The sequence below is a fragment of the Indicator indicator genome, chromosome 1, assembly GCF_027791375.1.
Source record: "Indicator indicator isolate 239-I01 chromosome 1, UM_Iind_1.1, whole genome shotgun sequence".
Lineage (NCBI taxonomy): Eukaryota > Metazoa > Chordata > Aves > Piciformes > Indicatoridae > Indicator > Indicator indicator.
In genome coordinates, this window is record NC_072010.1 from 70,975,770 (window position 1) to 70,994,794 (window position 19,025).

At 35.3% G+C, this 19,025-nt stretch overlaps 1 protein-coding gene across 2 annotated transcripts in view; it reads left to right on the forward strand.

Annotated features, from left to right (window-relative positions):
* The window catches only part of REV1 (REV1 DNA directed polymerase), a 40,348-nt gene that overhangs the window by 17,951 nt on the left and 3,372 nt on the right, over window positions 1-19,025 (forward strand). For both annotated transcript variants that reach the window (XM_054390279.1, XM_054390286.1), the window contains exons 9-19: window positions 325-453; window positions 1,108-1,262; window positions 3,591-3,710; window positions 5,447-5,667; window positions 6,493-6,665; window positions 10,174-10,276; window positions 12,353-12,509; window positions 12,868-13,070; window positions 13,692-13,925; window positions 17,593-17,701; window positions 18,771-18,982. In XM_054390279.1, coding sequence (XP_054246254.1) covers window positions 325-453; window positions 1,108-1,262; window positions 3,591-3,710; window positions 5,447-5,667; window positions 6,493-6,665; window positions 10,174-10,276; window positions 12,353-12,509; window positions 12,868-13,070; window positions 13,692-13,925; window positions 17,593-17,701; window positions 18,771-18,982 — 1,816 coding nt within the window. The remainder of the gene's footprint in view (window positions 1-324; window positions 454-1,107; window positions 1,263-3,590; window positions 3,711-5,446; window positions 5,668-6,492; window positions 6,666-10,173; window positions 10,277-12,352; window positions 12,510-12,867; window positions 13,071-13,691; window positions 13,926-17,592; window positions 17,702-18,770; window positions 18,983-19,025) is intronic.

Below are 19,025 nucleotides of genomic sequence, written 5' to 3' on the forward strand. Positions count from 1 at the left end.
AAAAGTGAGAGCTTATTTATTGCAGCAGCATGATTTTGTAAGCTTGCGCAGTGGAATATAAGATCCAGGACCTTGTCTTAAGCATGTTCCCAAATGCAGGCATTACATGCTGCATACCTGAATATTATGCAGCTAATTCAAATACTCTCAAATACTACTTTTCATAGCAATCAAACTGCTAACAGTTAGATTGAATTCCTTTTTACTGGTAATTCATTTTTGTGGGAGAAGACAAACATTTCATTTGGAAATAACCTATATTAATTTGTGGAAAAAACAATACTGTGGGGTTTTTTGGTAATTTTGTTTATTATTTAATTTTAGACAAGTCGGCATAAAGAATGGAATGTTTTTTGGCCAGGCAAAAAAGTTGTGTCCAAATCTCCAAGCAGTTTCATATGATTTTGATGCTTACAAAGAAGTTGCACGGACAGTATATGAAATATTAGCAAGGTAAAATGTGCTGTTTGTTTACATGATCTTTTCATGGTAAGGTTATGAAGTGTATTTTATTTGCCACTGCTGAATGCCATTATTTGATTTAGTATTTTCATCTCCATGTTACTCTTCATTTCCATAAAGCCATTCCTATTTGATATCTTCCTTTTGTAGTGTTTTTGTTACTTTGACGCTGTGCTGCTTCGGAGCATTCTTTTATCTTGAAGCCAAATCCTGTAAACAGTCAAGATCTGACTTCCAAAGCAGTAATTGTTAAATTTTTACTGATTACAGTATGAGAAGCAGATCATTGCTTGGTAGTGAAATTTTTCCAAAAGTTTGGGATTTTGGGGGGTTTTTTGAATAACTTAAGAATTAATTATCTATTAGAAACTACTTTCTGGTTTAAAATGCACTTGAAATAAACTGGAAATTTATTATCAATGTCAATGAAAACTTCTCCAATTCTTCCTTTAAAATCCTGATGTGTGTTGAAATTCATAATGTTGCTGTAATATGCTGGTTAAGCATTTTTAATATGTAAGTGGTGTGTGATAAAAACAAGCAGGGAAATGCCACCACAAAAGGAAGACTTTATTTGCTACATGCTTGTTTTAACAGATGGTGAGCTGTTGCTGGTGTTTCACCTCCTTTACTTTGTGTTGATAGCTATACTCATAACATCGAAGCAGTCAGTTGTGATGAAGCCCTGGTAGATATCACTGAAATCCTTACAGAGACCAGATTGACTCCTGATGAGCTTGCAAGTGCTATCCGCACTGAAATCAAAGCCCAGACTAAATGCACTGCTTCTGTTGGGATGGGTAAGTACCTTATTTCATTTCTGTTTGCAAGCAGTGCCTGCTATTGTTAGGTGTGTCAAAGCTACATAAGGTTGCTAAAACTCTTCATAAGTGTCCTCTGATACTGAATATGTTGCCTTTTGTACTAAATTAGTGTACATTAAAATGCAAGAAAATCTTCGTAAGTTGAAAGTTGTTAAGCAAAAATTTATAAAATTGCTATCACTTCTATCTAGACAGTGTGCTAAAATTCTATCTGTATGATATTCTTACATTCATTTTTATTAAATGCTACTGTGTTTTTTCCAGTAAATAGAAAATTAAGCACAGATTCTGTTCCTTATCAGAGACATCAGTAAGAGTTTACAGGGTGGAGTGATTTAGCATAATTGTTATAAGGTATTGAAAGCAAAGATTTGTGTGATTTGTAGTAGGTATCGTATATGGAAACACATCTGAAAAGACTTTCTTGATTTCATTTGCCCCCTTCTCATTTATCTTCCTAATTAGTACTAGAGTTGAGTATCTGTAAATAAATATACTGAGTGTATATAAGTGTATGAAATTCACTTTTAAGTCAAGCTGAAAATCATTACCATAAGCAGAATTCTTCCTTTAATTCTTGTGATACCTTAGTACAGAGACTGTAATTCCCTCGATTCCTGTTCATGTTTTGACTTGAAACATATTTGTAATCTTCTCTAGGTACTTACCATGTTTTTTTTTTCTGTAGAAAGAGTGGAACTAATTTTTAAAGCATTATTTTCTAATCTGACAGGATAGTTCTACTAAATGAAAGTGACAAATACCTCTGAGCAATTACTTTTTTTCTATTAATCCCTTTGTGTAAGATACTGGAAAATGATTTTGATATCCTTTCTAGAAATGCATGTGGTAGGTACATGACAAGGACTCTGTCTTATCACTCATAATTCATCATTAAGTAAATAAATCAGAGGAAACCATATACTATTACATGAATGTAGAGGCCTTATTTCTAAAATATTGTCAAAAACATGCATCTTGTGTCAGCAATTTAAATGTTGCCCAATGGAAAATTGTACCAATATAATAAAATGTAAATTTGAATAGATACTACAATGCTGTTGAGATCTCTCAGCATTGTTGTCTGATTAAAGACAGACATGTTTGTGCCAATTGAATAAATTTAATTTTTGCCCTTAAGATTTTGGTGGCTAAGCTAAACTGATTTAAACAATGCTAGTGAAAGATTAAACACTCATCTGTAAACATCCTTATCTTGATTTCTCATTTGCCAAATGAGGTATTAAGGTTTTCCTACTTAACTTCAGTGTTGTGGGAATAATACGTTTCAAAAGGTAAATGGCTGAGATTTCATGATATTACAACTATATTAGTGTGGTTGATAGATAAGAGGATCAGAAATCTTCAGTACTGTATAGACAAAACATGGACCCCAAAGTTAAATAGGAAATTTAATGAGGAATCTGTCATTAATTCTTTCATCAATTTAACCTCTCTGGAGAAACATTGCACATAAAGCTCTGTTACTGTTCTTCTTGACTTAACTTTTAGAATAGACGAAAGTCTCCCACATAGGTGGGAGGAGAAAAGCAATGGTAACACACCGTGATGTGAGTTGCAAAGTCCCCTGACCTTCTGTTAGCTTGCTTTATCTTAGAGTGTTTGAGCGCCAATAATGAATGTGGTTGGGTATCATTTCAGAGATCTTACTGGCTGGGCATGAAAAAGGCTGTAACAGGGAAGAAAATGTGCTGAAAAAGGTCTTGTTCCCACCACACTTTACGACTGCATATAAAAATTTAATAAAGTAATTGTATTTTTTTTAGTGAGTGCTCAGGACAAAATATTAGCCTAATTCCAGTATTTCACATAGAATAGATTTGATAAAATTGTCACCTAAATATTATTTACATTGACCGCAAGGGATGTTTTTAAATTCTGCGGTGTTTAAAGATTATACTTCTGAATTTTTTAGACATTTACACTTAACTGTGTATTTGTACCTCTACATGTGTAGAGCATAACCAAGACAAATACATTAGGTATTCTTAGTGAAGTGTCACTCACTTACTTGTTGGTTGTTTTGAAGTTTTTGGTGTTTTTTGTTTGGGTGGGTTTAACTTCATAACTGCAATTCCCACTACATTTATACGGCTGTAACCACAAATACTGCTAGCTGTTCTTTTGGAGTAGATACTGCAAATGTATATTCATATGTTTCATTAAATTCTGTGTAAAGACAAAGAATTTGACTTTGCTTTTTGCATTTTTTCCTTCATTGTTGAACTGTGGCATTCTGCTTGAGAAGACAAAAGTTACCACAGACATTTATGGGTTTTGCAGGTTCTAATATTCTGCTGGCCAGAATGGCAACTCGTAAAGCTAAACCGGATGGACAGTATCATTTAAAACCTGAAGAAGTGGATGATTTTATAAGAGGTCAACTTGTTACCAGTCTTCCAGGTACTCCTTTCTTTTAGAGGGCATTTTACTTCCTGATACTAAAACAGTTTTGGCTACTAATCTGTGTTCTGGACCAGACAATATTAGATGCTATTCCCTGGTTATGATGAAAAAAAAAAAAACAACCCACAAAAAACCCCCAAAAAACCCCAAACTGATTTCTGAAAAGAACCTCTGTGACTTTTCCCTAGATCTGAAAAGCATTTTTTTGGTAAAGAATCTTAAAGATTCACAAAACATTATCTATGGAAGAAGCTCAGAGTTAGTATGTTTTAATATGTTCTTTAATAAAATTATTTAGATGAGAATTTCAAGTGAGTGCTAACTTAGTGTTATCATAATGAATGTAATAAAAGGAGTGATATTGGGTACATATCACAGTGAGAGGCTTAGAACCATGAACTAGCCCAAAAGAGTATTCTTTCTATAACAGAGTAGAAGGTATGAAGTGAGGAGTTGAAAAAAATAGCACAATAAAACAGAGAGCGTATGAAAGGAAAAAAAGGAGAGGAGTTCATTTTATCTCTGCTGCATCGAAGAAACAGATATTTTGAAGGATCTCTTAGAAGGAAAATTAAGAAATAAAATCTAGCAAAGCAGAATGTTACCAAATTAGAGAAGTGTGGTTTTCTATTGTTCCAGGAAAATACTTAGAGGAGTTGTAAGCTAAAATGTTTCCTGACACATAACTCTGTATTGTTTTGTTATTCAGTACTTTAGTAGTATAATGTGACACAGACATAATGCAGAAAGGGCTGAGTAAGCACTCATCTATGTTTTGTATGTTAGTGATCAGCTGAGCTTAACCTGCATGTGCACACATGTATTTAGTTCAAAATGGTCTTTTTATGTATCCCCTTCCATGGCCAAGCTTAATTGACAGCACAGCACCATTTCTCTTTGGCATAACTTATAGGAGATGTTTTTCCTCCAGAAAAGTATTCTTATAGTATTGTGCTTTAACCTGAGTATTTTGAAATTCTCAAATTTCACTTGCATCTGCATGGGAAGAACTTCTTAAGTGTTTATCAATAATGCCACATAGGAAAGTTAGAAGCTGATTACCTGAGATTTCTAACTTTTGCTGACTTTGGTGGGGTAAACTCATAGGACTCATATTTTTTTGGAAGTAGCAGACCACCTTTCCAAAACCCAGAAATACACTTCAGTTTATCACAGTTACATATGTGCTGTTGCCATGGATACCTGCAATTTCCAGTGCTTGGTAATTCAAAGCACAAGTGATAACAGGTATGCTATCACTTCTATGTGAAGTATTTTTTTTTCTATCTAGGAAGCAGTGGAACAGTTGTCAAAACATTTGTTGATTTTCATTTATATTAAATAACTTGTATATGATAGTAAAACTGTTATGTGTTGGACATTCTTTTTGGATTGTGTGTTTTGGTGTTCAGAGCTATAGTCTCTGTAACAGGCAGTACCTTGTCAAGATGATTTGCAAGCAGAAGCAATTCACATTTTAACCACAATAAAGAAACACACTGCAGTATGACATCTTAAACCCAATAAATAGAACAGATTAAAGAAATACAGGTGAAGACAGCAAAAATTTCCATGTGAACCATGCTTTGTTGAGTGGAATTTATCATTTATGTTGTATATTTATTAATTTGATATGACCTTGTGTAGGTTTAAAAAGACAAATTTTATTTGTTCAAAACCTAACTGGCTCTGAATTGTGTAGAGTTAGCAGATCTAATTGCCTTTGTTGTTAGGAGTTGGCAGGACAATGGAATCTAAACTGGCTTCTTTGGGAATTAAAACCTGTGGAGATCTGCAATGTGCTTCAATGTCAAAACTGCAAAAAGAATTTGGTCCTAAAACAGGACAAATGCTCTACAGATTTTGTCGTGGTTTGGATGATCGACCTGTTCGCACAGAAAAAGAAAGAAAATCTGTTTCAGCAGAAATCAACTATGGAATAAGGTTTACACAGGTAAATTGAAACTTACTTTCTTTTCTGCAGTGACTGACTTCTTCTTTCAGCTGCCAAAGAATCTTATTGTATTCTGATTGTTTTCAAGCCTGGTACATAAAAAGAGAATTGCAGTAGGTTTGTCAGTACTTAGCATTCTCTTTCATTTAAAATCCTGATTATTCAAAGCTGCCAGTGCCTGAAACTGTCACCAGCTGCTCCAATACTTCTTTTTTATTAGACTTTTTACAAATGTTATGGAAGGGTGAGCGTTGTTCACAAATTTGTATTAGAAAAGTATCTCAGCTCTTTGTTGAGAACTTAAATATTTATAAAAATTACAAAAAAATCAGACTAGGAGAGACCTTGTGATGTTGTGTAGTCCAGCTACAAGGTAGCTACAGCTTTGCTCAAGGTAGGGGAAACTATGAGATCAGCTCAGTTCCTCAAGAGTTTACCCAGTCTGGTGTTGGAAACCTCCAAGAATAAAGTCTGCACAACTTCTCTGAGCAACATGTTCCACTGCATGATCTCTCTCTTGGTGAAAAAGTTTTTTATCCTGTAGGTCTGATCTTAAAGTTAGACTGCAATTCTGTGTTTGGGTTTCTGCATAAAAGTTTTCTTTAAGACTTAATTCCAAAAGTATTTAGTATTTCCTACTTACTGCAGCATTAGGGTTTCAATCTACCTTCTCACATAACTTCAGTGACCTACAATGTAAATGAAACACTTGAATAAGATAATTGCCTGTGAGCTAGCTTGCTCTTTTCAGCTTGCACAGTCTGGCTTGCATCAATCCTTAATGATTTATCTTCAATATCTAAACATGTTGTTTTTCACTTTCAGCCTAAGGAAGCAGAAGCTTTCCTTCTGAGCCTCTCAGAAGAAATCCAACGTAGACTTGAAGCTGCTGGTATGAAGGGTAAACGGTTGACCCTTAAAATTATGGTCAGAAAGGCAGGGGCGCCAGTGGAGCCTGCAAAATATGGAGGTCATGGAATTTGTGATAATATTGCCAGGTAACTATGCATGGAAAAAAATGGTTGGTAGTAGGCATCAGCACACTTCCACAGGATGTTGAGCACCAAGATTTACAGGAAGATAGGACAGAATTTTTAAGGTGTTTGGTACCTCTGTCTGTGTATCAAATCTGCATCAAAATCAGAAGTAGAGTATTATTGGAAGTTCTCAATGATTGGGATTTACATATGTGGTCTTTTGACAAAAAGAAGGAAGAGAATGAAGTGTCTGAATCAGAAGAAGAATAATTTCAACAGTCATCTTTTGCTTTTGAGTTTCTTCAAACTGAGTAATGAGGAAAAAAGACAATATATCAGAAAAGTTACATCATATAGAAAAAACAGGTCAGGGTTTTTCAAAGGAAGCAGGAATGTGAAAGAAGGAATCTGACTCTACAAGTGCATTCTGTGTGGTTTGAAATTGCCCTCTTGAGAGAATGTACTCTTGTATGTCTGTGGATGCTATTTAAATATTTTCATTAAATTATAATGACTATCCATTTCTCTTGGTATGGAGGTACATCTTTTTTTCTTTTTGACTTTAATAATCTGTAGTTTAAGGTTGCTCTTAATTTGTAAACTTTTATGAAATACTAGCTAATAAAGTTAGCTAGCATTGTCATTTTAAGGTGTTTGTCTTCAAACAGTAATACATATGTACATATATATATATATATATATATTGATGGTGTACCTTTCTCCAGCTTGCTTAATATTGGAGCTGGTTTTCTTTTTGCAGTATTTGTAGGAGACGTCCTTAGATCCTGTAGTATGACACATGCAGCAGAAGTTTTAATTCTTTTGGTGACTGGCTGAGTTGAAATGTTCCTCTGCTACACACCTTTTCCTCTCCCTGAATTTTTTCTTGAGGGGCTTTCTGGTTTTCCTTGATAATTTGGTCACATGCTGATTGTGACGTTGGAGTCAGTCCTCAAAGAAAATTGCCTTTTTACTTGTCAAGAAGGATGTCTGATAGTCCTGTTCTCCTTCAAGTTTAGAGTGTGTGGGAACTAGGACAGAACTACTTGCTTCATAAAACTGGCATTCCACTCTGAGTTATGAAAACTGGAGCTGACATCTGACACCCTGGACTGCAGTTGTCTCATCTTAGTACAGACAAGTTTTTTTGTGTCAAATCTGTCTGTCCTGTTGTTTCAGCGATAAATCTTCAGAGAATATTTTTGGTCCTACAAGAGAAAAAGACACAGATCCAAAGTAGAACTAAAAAAGTTGAATCTCAAAATCTCAAGGTCACAGGCTGTGCCCCGTTTTTCAGCTGTTCAAGACAGCAACTTGTTCATGTCTCTTGACATTCGCAGTTAACATTTTTTCATATAGTTGTAAGTTCCTCATCAGAAGTGCCTTTGTTCTCTTCAGCAGCATAATGAAATCTTTCTACTTGGTCTCACTGCAGCACTGTTCATCTCATTGAGATGGTACTTGTGACCGTCCCTGGTGAAATGGGATAACCCAGTTGCTCTGCCTGGATAGTCAGTTGATAGAACACTGTCAAAGGTTCCACAGACTGTGCTGTTACTCTTACCTATTATTTATTTCTGATTTTCCTTTGTTTCATGTTCTTCAGCTGGATTATGACAATTTTTTTTATCTCAAATGTATTTATATGCTTGCATACTGAAAGCAGAATGAAATCTAAGCATAGAGCATCATGCAGTTACATGCCATTTCATACAAGATTATCTCAGAACCTTCTAAATTGTTCCTTAGGCAATGGGATGATCTTGGCTTTTGTTTGAGGGTGCGTTTGACATCTTTGAGTTCCACTTTTCTCTGCATTTCAGTGTGCTGTGACAGATTAATTCCTTCTGAACTGAAGGATCATTTGCTTAGGGTTCCTGACAATGGAGGAGGTAGGGGTGTTCTTTTGGTGAGTTAGTGCTCAACACTAGGGTGTGCATGCTTAGGGGCCTCTCTCATACTTGTGAGCTTGTGACTGAAACTACAGAATTCACCTTTCACTATCAGAAATTCATCATCTTGTGGGATTGATAAATCAAGAAGCCTATACTTTTATCCTCTGGCTATCCTGAGTTCTTTGAGATGAAGATTTACTCTAAGCAGCCTAAGAACACTTTTTTTTAGGATTGGTAGTGTGTTGAGATAGAGTTTTATTCCTTCATCAGAACTAATGCCAGACTGCTTTCTCAGTCAGTGCTTTAAGCCTCATTTCTTTATTCAAGCATGCTAATGTACATGTGCCCTGAAACTTCCCTAATACGTGAAGTCTTTATTAAGGTAAGATGAAGGGGCACCCAAGGCTGCTAAGTGGTTCACATATAACTGAAGCAATTCTGACACCAGGATCTCATTTGGCAGTGTCTCTATATTTCTTCTGGCTTTGCTAGTGAATTTGGTAACTCCGGTCAATCCAAATTATGCTATTTGATGATATAGGTGCTGTATTGCTGCCTTTGGTTAGAGCATTTCTGTTCAGTCCAGGAGAGGACTGTTTGGCAGCAGCAGGATAAACTCTGGAAGATGCTTCAGGCAAATGGATTAGATTTTTAGGGTGGTGTTCCTTCAAGTGTGCTTTCCTTATGTATAGCCTAGTTCCAACATGCTGGGATTGTTTACTGGCACTAAAAGTGACCAGTTTCTTAAAAATGTTCTTTGTAGTTATATGTCTTGACCCCTCTCCTCACAGGTGAATGAGTTGCTATGCTTTCCCATACTGCTGGTCAAGATTCCCTAGCACAATAATCCTAAGCCTACAAAGGATTCAGACTCATGGAGAGGCTTAAAATCAAATTCAGCTTCTGAGATATTAATAGTATTTTACTGCATCATTGGTATCAAGTGCTGATAGTACAGTATAGCCCTTTGAAAAGTATTTTTCTGGAATGATGTTTACCTTTAGACCCGTCTTGCATTTCTCCCTAATGTGTTGTTTAGTTGCATCTTAGTAGTAATATTCATCTCCTTTTTCTTAAAACTCATAACCAGGTAATTTTGTGGTAGTTGCTGAAAAAAATTGCCCATGGCATCTTTGGAATACAGTTGTTTACCATCAGTCCAAGTTCTTTGTTATGTGTAATCCACATGCATGTGCCTCTATCTGCATCTCCCGCAGAGTTCTTCTGAAACTCTTGATTGAGACATTTGACAATAGGCAACTGAAATAATACTGAGAACTATTCATGAACCAAGTGTGAGTGAAGGACAGTGCCTGAGTGCATTTCTATGAATACTGTAAAGTGAAACACTTTTGTCTGGCTTCAGTAGATAGCATATATCTAAATATATACTGTATTTTACAATGTAATATGAGGACTGCACACTGAGAATGTTCAATTAGTAAGTAATCTGCTTTTTATTTTTTTTTGTAGAACATCCTTAGTTCAAGAAACCACAGAACAAAAAAACAGTGTTCAGTGTCTGTATGCCAAGAATTTATCTGTCTTTCTTTGAGGTCCTCTCTGGATTAAAAATTGTTCTTGTGCTTATGGTTTGTGAACCCTTTTTAACCATACATTCTTACTCTCTGTAGGACTGTGACTTTAGACCATGCAACTGACAGCGCAAAAGTAATTGGGAAGGAAACACTCAACATGTTTCACACAATGAAACTGAACATATCAGATATGCGAGGGGTGAGTCAATGGGAAAGCTGTAATTTATTCACTTAATCAGTGTTCTTTGTTGTCTTCATATATTTTCAGTTCTCCGGGGTAGATGGTAACCAAATTTAAGCAAAAAAGTAGACCATACAAAGTTCACATAAATTTGCTTATGCAATCATGTTATGGTTTGTATGTTTACCTTTGAAAAAACATGGTTAACAAGCTGTAAATGGAGGGGAGGTGAGAAGAAATAAAACCAAAAAAAAAGAAAAAAAATTATTGTGGTGTTGACTAATCCACAACTTAAAACAGCCTGGGGTAACAAAATTAGACTGTATTGTCTACAGTTCTATTTGCATGTATAAATTTTATTGTCTTATAAGTTTACATTAGTTATCTAACTAATATAAATACTGCTTGTAATGCCAATCAGAAACAGATGAGAGAAGTTTTTGCTCTATACTGCAAGTCTTGGAGCCAGAGAAGTTACCAGTTGCTGGCTTTTTTGAGTCATGGCTCATGAATCTTGCTCATCTCTAGTTTTGTCATAGCATAAGCCAATTGTTAAATGGAGCACAGAGGCTTTCTAAAACAAACGTGCATTTATTGGTCATCTAGATGTAGGAATAGGGGTTTGATTCACAATGTTGCCTTGCAAAGTCAGCTCCATGGCTTGGATTTCTTCTTAGAGTTGAAGAAATATTTATCGTCCTCTCCCTGTCTTTTCCTAGTTTCTTGTCTGTCCCCTTTACTGATTTATTACATCATTCTATTTCACTTGATTTCTTTAGCCTTTTCTTTTAGAGAATTCTTTTTTTTTAAGTTAGTGTCCTGTGGATGTTGTACATTCTGTTTTGCAAAACAATGTACTACTTCTGACCAGGTTGCTCTGTTGAGTTCTGGAGGGGCCATTCAGTTCTAAATGGTATAATAAAGTACAGGTATATCCAAAGTCCCTCAGTGGTATTCCTTTCAACTGACTTCAGACACCTGTATGTCTACATACATGTCTGTATGTCTGTATTGCCTGGTTTATACATGAGGTGAGTCAAACTTTAAAGTGTCCTTTTCCTCTCAATAGCTAGAAAAGATCTTAAGTGATACTCTTAGTTCTTCGTGCCTGCACTTGGGCAGGTGAAGCCACTTGGTCATCCCAAAGACTTCACATAACCTTAATTCAAATGCTTGTACTGAAAGGCAAAAAGTCCCAAGGCAAAGCTGGGCACAGTATTCCAAAGGCTTAAGTCCTAGAATACAAATCTAGAAATATTCCAAAACAAAAAGATAAAAGTCCAGTAATTTTGAATGTCCCATTAATTGCAACTAACAACTGTTAACAAACAATGTCCTTGCTATGTAATTATAGAAGACCACCTGGTAGAAATACATGCACTGTCTTTTTCATGCTTATGAGTCCTATATGCATCTTTTTTTAAGTGCTGGGGGTTTTCTAAATAATTATGAAGGATTAGCAGCAAACAGTGTACCAGTGCATTCTTAGTTGGATGCAGTTTTTTGAACCTCTCTTGATTTGATATTTGAAGTTAATGAACAATGAGGATGTCTTTCAAAGTGAGGAACACCCCACCTTATAAAGACTACTTTCACCCAAGTACTTTCATGCATTGAGACTTTGTGAGAACCAGGTCTAGAACTGAAACATTTTTTTTTTCATTTGTAAACTGAAGTGAAGGATTTAGTATATATTTTCCTAAGGAAGAACATTCCTTTCTTGTACAAGCAACCAGATTCAATACTAATGACTTCCTGATCAGCACTCTGTATTTGTTGTTGCCTAAAAAATTCCTTTATAAATGCATTGTTTTGTGATCCTGGTAACAACACTTTTCTGTACTGTTACAGAAAAATTAAGATGGTATTATCTTTGTAATTTCTTAGTCGTTGGATTGTGGTGGATAATCCTGGGATTTTTTTGGGATGTTTTTAGTGGCTATTTATATGTATTGCAACATACTTTTATTCATTTTCTTCTCCCACCCACAACAGGCAGCCAATTTCAGAGAAGGCAATGCTATTATGAAAGTATTAAAAATTTATTTATTTATTTTAAATTTCATAAAATTAATGTATTACTGTTGGATTTAGGTTGGAATTCAGGTACAGCAGTTAGTTCCCATCAGTAAAACCTCTTCGGCTCACTCGACGGTACAGTCTGGACACTTACCTGGTGGATCACATTCAGTTATTGATCTTTTTCATGTTCAGAAAGCAAAAAAGTGCTCAGAAGAAGAACATAAGGAAGGTCAGTAAGCTTTGTATTTTTGCACTATGTGATAATGATCAGCTCTGAAGGGCTTCAGTGTAGATCATCTATGTAGATTACCTTTTGGAATTCTTGTTCAGTATTATGTAAGTACAAATTATTTAACATAAGCTCTTTGAGAGCAGGTTTTGCTAATGCAAATGCTACAAATAAGACTTTATATAGGATTTTTCCAATCTTTTTAAAAGTTAACAAAGGATACTATAAAGATAGAAGGTGTTGCAATTACACTATATATTGTGTAACCTATTTAGCAAAGAAAACTGGAAACTAGCTTCACTGTATTCTTCAGAGTATTTTTAGATGATCATTCTGTATTTTGTTTTCATATGTATAGTATTTGTGGCTGCTATGGACCTTGAAATATCTTCTGATTCAAGAACTTGCACTTTTCTTCCATCTCGCGGTACCCATCTCGCATCTGGTCATAATTCCAATGTTAACAACACTGAGTCTGCTCTCAAATGGAATGGTGTGCATTCTCCTATCAGTGTAAAATCCAGGCTTAATTTGAGTATTGAGGTTCCATCTGCTTCCCAGGTAAAACTTCAGAATATAAAATATCTGCAATATACCGTTGTTTCTGTTGTTTGGGTAGAGCAAGAAAGTTACATTACACTTTTCTAGAAAAAAGACAAGGGCTGTAGTAGAATACGACGCACAGTAAGAAACTGTTATTCATGCAAAACTATTTTTTTTAGTCTTTTAAGCAGTCAGTTACAGACTTAACTCAAAAAAAGATTATATATATATATATATATACAATAGAAAGAAATTTAATTTTCTGGTATCTTTTTCACTTCACTTGCCAGAGGATTGCAGTGGAATGAAAAAGATGCCAAGGATGAAATATTAAAAAATATTACCTTTACGTTTTCCAAGCAAAGTCTAGAGCCTAAATATTAAGTACGTAAAATGAATCTTAGAAAAACTTCCATCAGAGAAATTAGACGCATTCTGTGCTTAATGTTCAGTGTTTATATGAGCATAATATTATGCAGAGTGTAACTGTCAGGTCCTAAGCATGTTTGCATACACAGAGTTGTGCCTTTTTTTAATTCAGGAATTATAGAACTAACTTAAGCCTAAAATAATTTTTACTAACATTAACTCTTACTCTATATTCCTCAGAAAAACCTAAAAGATGTTGTATATTTGTAGCTAGATAAATCTGTGTTAGAAGCTCTGCCACCTGATCTCCGAGAACAAGTGGAGCAAATATGCACCATTCAGCAAGGAGAGAATTATGGAGACAGCAAAAAAGAGCCCATAAATGGATGTAACACAGCACTTCTGTCACAACCAGTTGGAACAGTGCTTTTACAGATACCAGAGCTCCAAGAACCAAATACCAGTATGGGAATTAATGTAATAGCCCTGCCAGCTTTCTCACAGGTAAGACATTTGCAGGGTATCAATAAACACCAACTTCCCACCTATAGGAAGAGCTAAAAGCTTTTTCTTGAGACAACATTATTAGAATCTGTGACTTCCCCAAAATATTTATGGTCCTTTAATACCTTTTGAAAGTCTGCTTTCGAATGTTGTTTGATCTGTCACATAGTATGACAGTATTTATTCAAGATTTATAGTGTCAGTATGCCTATGATTTTCCTGTCATTTAATGTAAAACCTCATTCACACTTTACATTGCAATCCAGTGTGTAAATAACACTTTTTCCAGTGTAAATAGCCTTTTATTTCTGCATTGCAGCTGAATTGACAGTGCACTGTAAGTCTGAAGCAGTCCTAAAATCTGCTTAGCTACTCACAGGAGACTCACTCTGTTTAAGTGGATTTTTTGATGGTGTGAAGCCAGCCTCTACGGTAGTTTCTGCAGATGTGATTGTTTATATCACATTCCTGGGAGAACAGCAGGCATGGCTAAAGATTGTATATATCTCCATAATTTTTAAATGTGCTCATATACAACATGTCCAGAATGAGGGAAGTAGAGGTTTTTCTCCAAATAGGGGCCTGAAGGGGGAGCAGGTAGCAGACCTGGTTTTAGCCAATAGTAGTTACTGCATGGTTGTCTACTCTAGTCTGCTACTAAAATTCTAAAATTTTTCACCTTGATTGAGGTTCATTGGTTCAAAGCCAGTTGTGTCAGTTTTAGTCCTGAGCTGCAAAAATTGGGTATTCCCAGTGGAGATACTGTGTGAATAGTGCAGGATCCCTTCATACTCCAGTTATTCAAAATTATGTAGTTACATTCATTCATGGGCAAGAGTTTATCTTGGATTTGTGTTAAATGATGCTGTGCTCTGAAGTACACCCTTCCAGGTTTGTTTACCATTCAGTATTCTTTTCTAGAGTAAATTCTGACTACATGCAGATTTCTATTAAAAATTACAATTGGTTTGTGTTGATGTTAATTAATGTAGTTGAGAACTGATTGTTGTCTTTTTGTAGCAGCATTCCTTCTTAAAATTGTCTTAGAAATACCTAATCTACACAGTCAAATACACTGGGTTTCTTATCTCTTTCTCTTAATGCATTTTGTGACTGTCTTACTTGATCCAAAAATGTCAGCTTAGCAGAGCAGACTTTCTGTTTTAATATGTAGTTCAAGAATGGTACTTCTATTTATTGGTCAGGGATAACCATACTATCTATTTTAGAATACCTTATACTTGTTGTACTCCAGATTTTCAGGTGACAACAATTCAGCTCTCTTTATTAGCAAAAAGAAGATCTAAGATTTACAGTTTTTGTTTTCTGTAAAAAAAATATTAACTATAAAATTACTTCATGATTTATTTGTGGTAAAAGCAAACATGAACCTAATTAGTAAATATCATATTTGTCTAAATATATTTTGACTTTTTAATTGTTAAAGTCTTTGTAGAGTCTATATTGTAAAAGTGTTCACAAACATTTAAGAGGACTTTTTCAAATGGTGCAGTGAACTAAGTAGTAATTAGTTTCAGGTGCAGAAATATTGCAAGCCACTCCAAATTGAATACTTCAGCCTCATCAACGCAGCCAATGTAAATGATGTCCTGTCATCTTTTTATAGCTTAATTAGATATATTTTCAATGCTTCATTTCTTTTGTCTGAACTTTGTTTTTTCTGACGAAGTTAATTGGCTGATAGTGATTTATCCATTAGAAAACATGGAAAATGTCCTTTGTTGAGCAAGGTTCTCCCATAAAAAAGAATCCAGATAGGTTGTGTTCATTTCCACCAGCTGCTGAAGCAATCTTAAAATTAAGAAGAGCTCTGTATCCCTGTGAAGGCTGAATACTGCAAAAGCATAGGGTGCAAGAAGTAAAGATTACAGATACTTAAAAATGAGTGATACTTATATTAGTGGAGTTAATTACTGGTGGCAAATCTTCACCTTATCCTTACATTGTCTTAACATTGTATAGATTCAGTCTAAAGAAATAGATACAACATTTCAAATGTAGTGGCAGTTCTGTGCTGAGGTAATACATAAATTTCTAAAATCAGGGCTCTCCATAATGTGAATGTGATACAGCTATGTGAAAGCTGTGTTAGGACACTTTAGCTGTTCAGTAAATTACCTAAAACTCCAGCTAATTAGTGTTCATAATTCATAATTCGTATGAACTTGACGGATGACTCTTCACACTGAATTTTTACATGTTAGGCTTTCAGAGAGGAATGATAGGGGGAATAGCGAAAACACATCCTGTTCCCTCTACTGCATTATTTCTGCATGAATTATTAAGTGGTATACACAAAAACGAATGTTAATTCAGGGCCTCCCAAATTCCTGACTCTCAAGTGCTTAACCAGAGAACACTAACCTTTTCTTAAAGTTTTAAAAAATACAATTTATATTTTAAATGTAACTTAATCCTCTGGACCTAATTGGCTACATTCCACTACAATGCTTAATTCTGGGCAATGTATGCAATAACTGAGGTCAGAGTTGTTGCCATTTCTTCCTTTAATTGGTACATATTCTGTGTGGTGAAAAATTTGTGTTGCCTCATGGAGTTTCTAAAACTTGTTTTCCTAAATTAATGAGTTTTATTTGTGGGACCGTATTCCTGTTTATCAGCACAGTCTGCCTTCCTGACATGACATACATATTAAGGTTTAAAAAAGATCAAATCTGTACTGAAAATGAGGTAACTGATGCATAATAAATCATCATCTCAGATAATGGTAGAAATTGTATTGCACCCTTAGTATATGAATAGTTTTGAGTAAACACCCGATTGTGCACACCTCTGAATTTTACACTGAAGTGAAGGACACTCTCCCACTGGGCAGATTTAATCCTCTGAATGATAGGTTTGCTTTTTTTTAATTAGATTCTGCAGACTATGAGCTGAAAACACTGTCCAGTAATACTGGAAAACTCAGAATACAAGACTAGTCTGTCACTAATTTGCTGCTTCAGACGCAGCGAGGGAAGATAACCAATAATACATGAAATTTTATTTTTTCCATGAGTGTGTTCAGAAGTTGGCAACAAATGATTTGCTGCCTAGAGTTTCAAGTCCCTATGAGAGCTGGAAGGGACTGCATTTCTGTCAGCTGAGCAAGGAGCGAGCAGCTGTGGGAGAGAGAAACGAAACCTTTTGCACTAGTGCAAAATAGGAAGCAGCTACTTGCATTTCCTATCTTTAAAAAAGGAAAATTACTTCCAAGGATATTTTGCTTGAGGAATGTAGAAGCAGCTTCCAGGAAATAGAAGTCTCAAAAGAAAAAGGAGCTTAATATCAGAGTTTTGAAATTGGAAGGGAGCGTTCTCTGAGTTAAGCTTAATTGTGCTGTTAATATAGCTGTACTATATATTAATAGACAAATGTAAATGGTTACTCTATTATAGGCCCATAAATAGTAGTTTTTCTGAAACAGTAAATGTAGAGTAATATTACATGGAAATTTTTGTGGGTTTGATAAGCTGAAATACAGGAAGAAAATGTACAACATATTTTAGTGTTTCAGATAATACCTGATGTATACTTGCTTGACATAAAATAAATAAAATACCTTTCTCATGTGAATGATCTAGAGGAGAGCAAGCAGTGTTTCTCACTGGTAAAATAGTCACATGAATCTTTTGTTACTGTTCAGGTGGACCCTGAGGTTTTTGCTGCACTGCCTGCTGAGTTGCAAGCAGAGCTGAGAGATGCCTATGATCAAAGGCAAAAGCACCCAGAGCAGCAACCTGCTACCACTTTCAGTGAGTATATATAGTTGTACAGTAGTTTTGAATAGCAATTGTTTACTATTGAAAGAGAGTTAAATAATAAACTGGAAAATGCAACCCAAGCTTCATGAAAGCTTCATGTGTTAAATCGAATTTCTGTGTCTGTTTTTGACAGACTGTCAGTTACAACCAGCTGTGGTTTCATTTTGCAAACAGATGCCTGGCTTTACTTAAATGGGCAATTAATTCAATTCATGGAAACTGCAGACTGTGACACTAAACTTACCCATGTCTGTATATTTTCAGAATGGAATCTAAATTTGATACGTCTTGTGATTTAAAGTACTGCATTTTCAGTACATAAGTTAGTTAAAATGATGCCAGATAGCATTCTCATAGTTCCTGTAACCTGTAACACTGGTGGTATGGATTTCAGGCACCTAGAGATATGACACATCTTGCCAGATGTGTGATAGTCAGATGTTTTTTTTTCTGGGATCATCAGACAGGTCCTTTTTTAATAATAGTACAAAGAAATTACTAATTCCCTGTGAACATGCTTTCTCATAAAATAGGTTGGAGATGTCAGTTAAATATTACATTATTATAATCAAACCTTGATTTCGTAGTCATTGGACCAATGCAGGTGTGTTAGCATGATGCAGTGAGAGCAGTTTTGCTTGCTAAACTAAGATAAAAGCTGTTAAGAGGAGCTTTTTGCTGCTGGTTTTGCTGATAACCAGTTGTGGGACGTCTTAGCAGGTATATAGGTAGGCCAGAGCTCTGACTGAGGTGCAGTGGTTGGTCCAGAAGGCTTCAGATTTCACCAGCTGTTCATGTTCAAGCACTGAACTGCTTGTTATGAAAACAGATTTGTGAATAGTTGAGTATCTTCTGAGTACTCTAATGTCTAGCAGTGCTTTTCAGATACTTAAAATATTGCCCATCTCTGGAATGTTGTGTGGGTATTAATGTCGCTTTATCTACATTATGTTCTCTCAGCTGATCCACAGATTTTCATGGAAGATACAGAGTCCCCCTTAGAGTGGAAAGGTATTACATTTTAAATATATCAGCCACTGACTATTCCTGTGTTTTTCAGTGTCAAAAAATCCTTTCCTACACCCGAAGCATGCAACAGTGAAAAATAAGAAAAAAATTAGAAAAAAAAATGCAGCCAGTCCTGTAAAAAAGAATCAGAGTCCTCTGAAAAACAAACTCATTGGTAGCCCTGCAAAAAACTTGCCAGCTACATCTGGAAGCCCACAGAAGCTAATAGATGGTTTCTTGAAGCAAGAAGGAACGGCTGCTCAGGTAATTTTAACACTAATAGCCTTTGGTAAAGTTATTCCTGTTT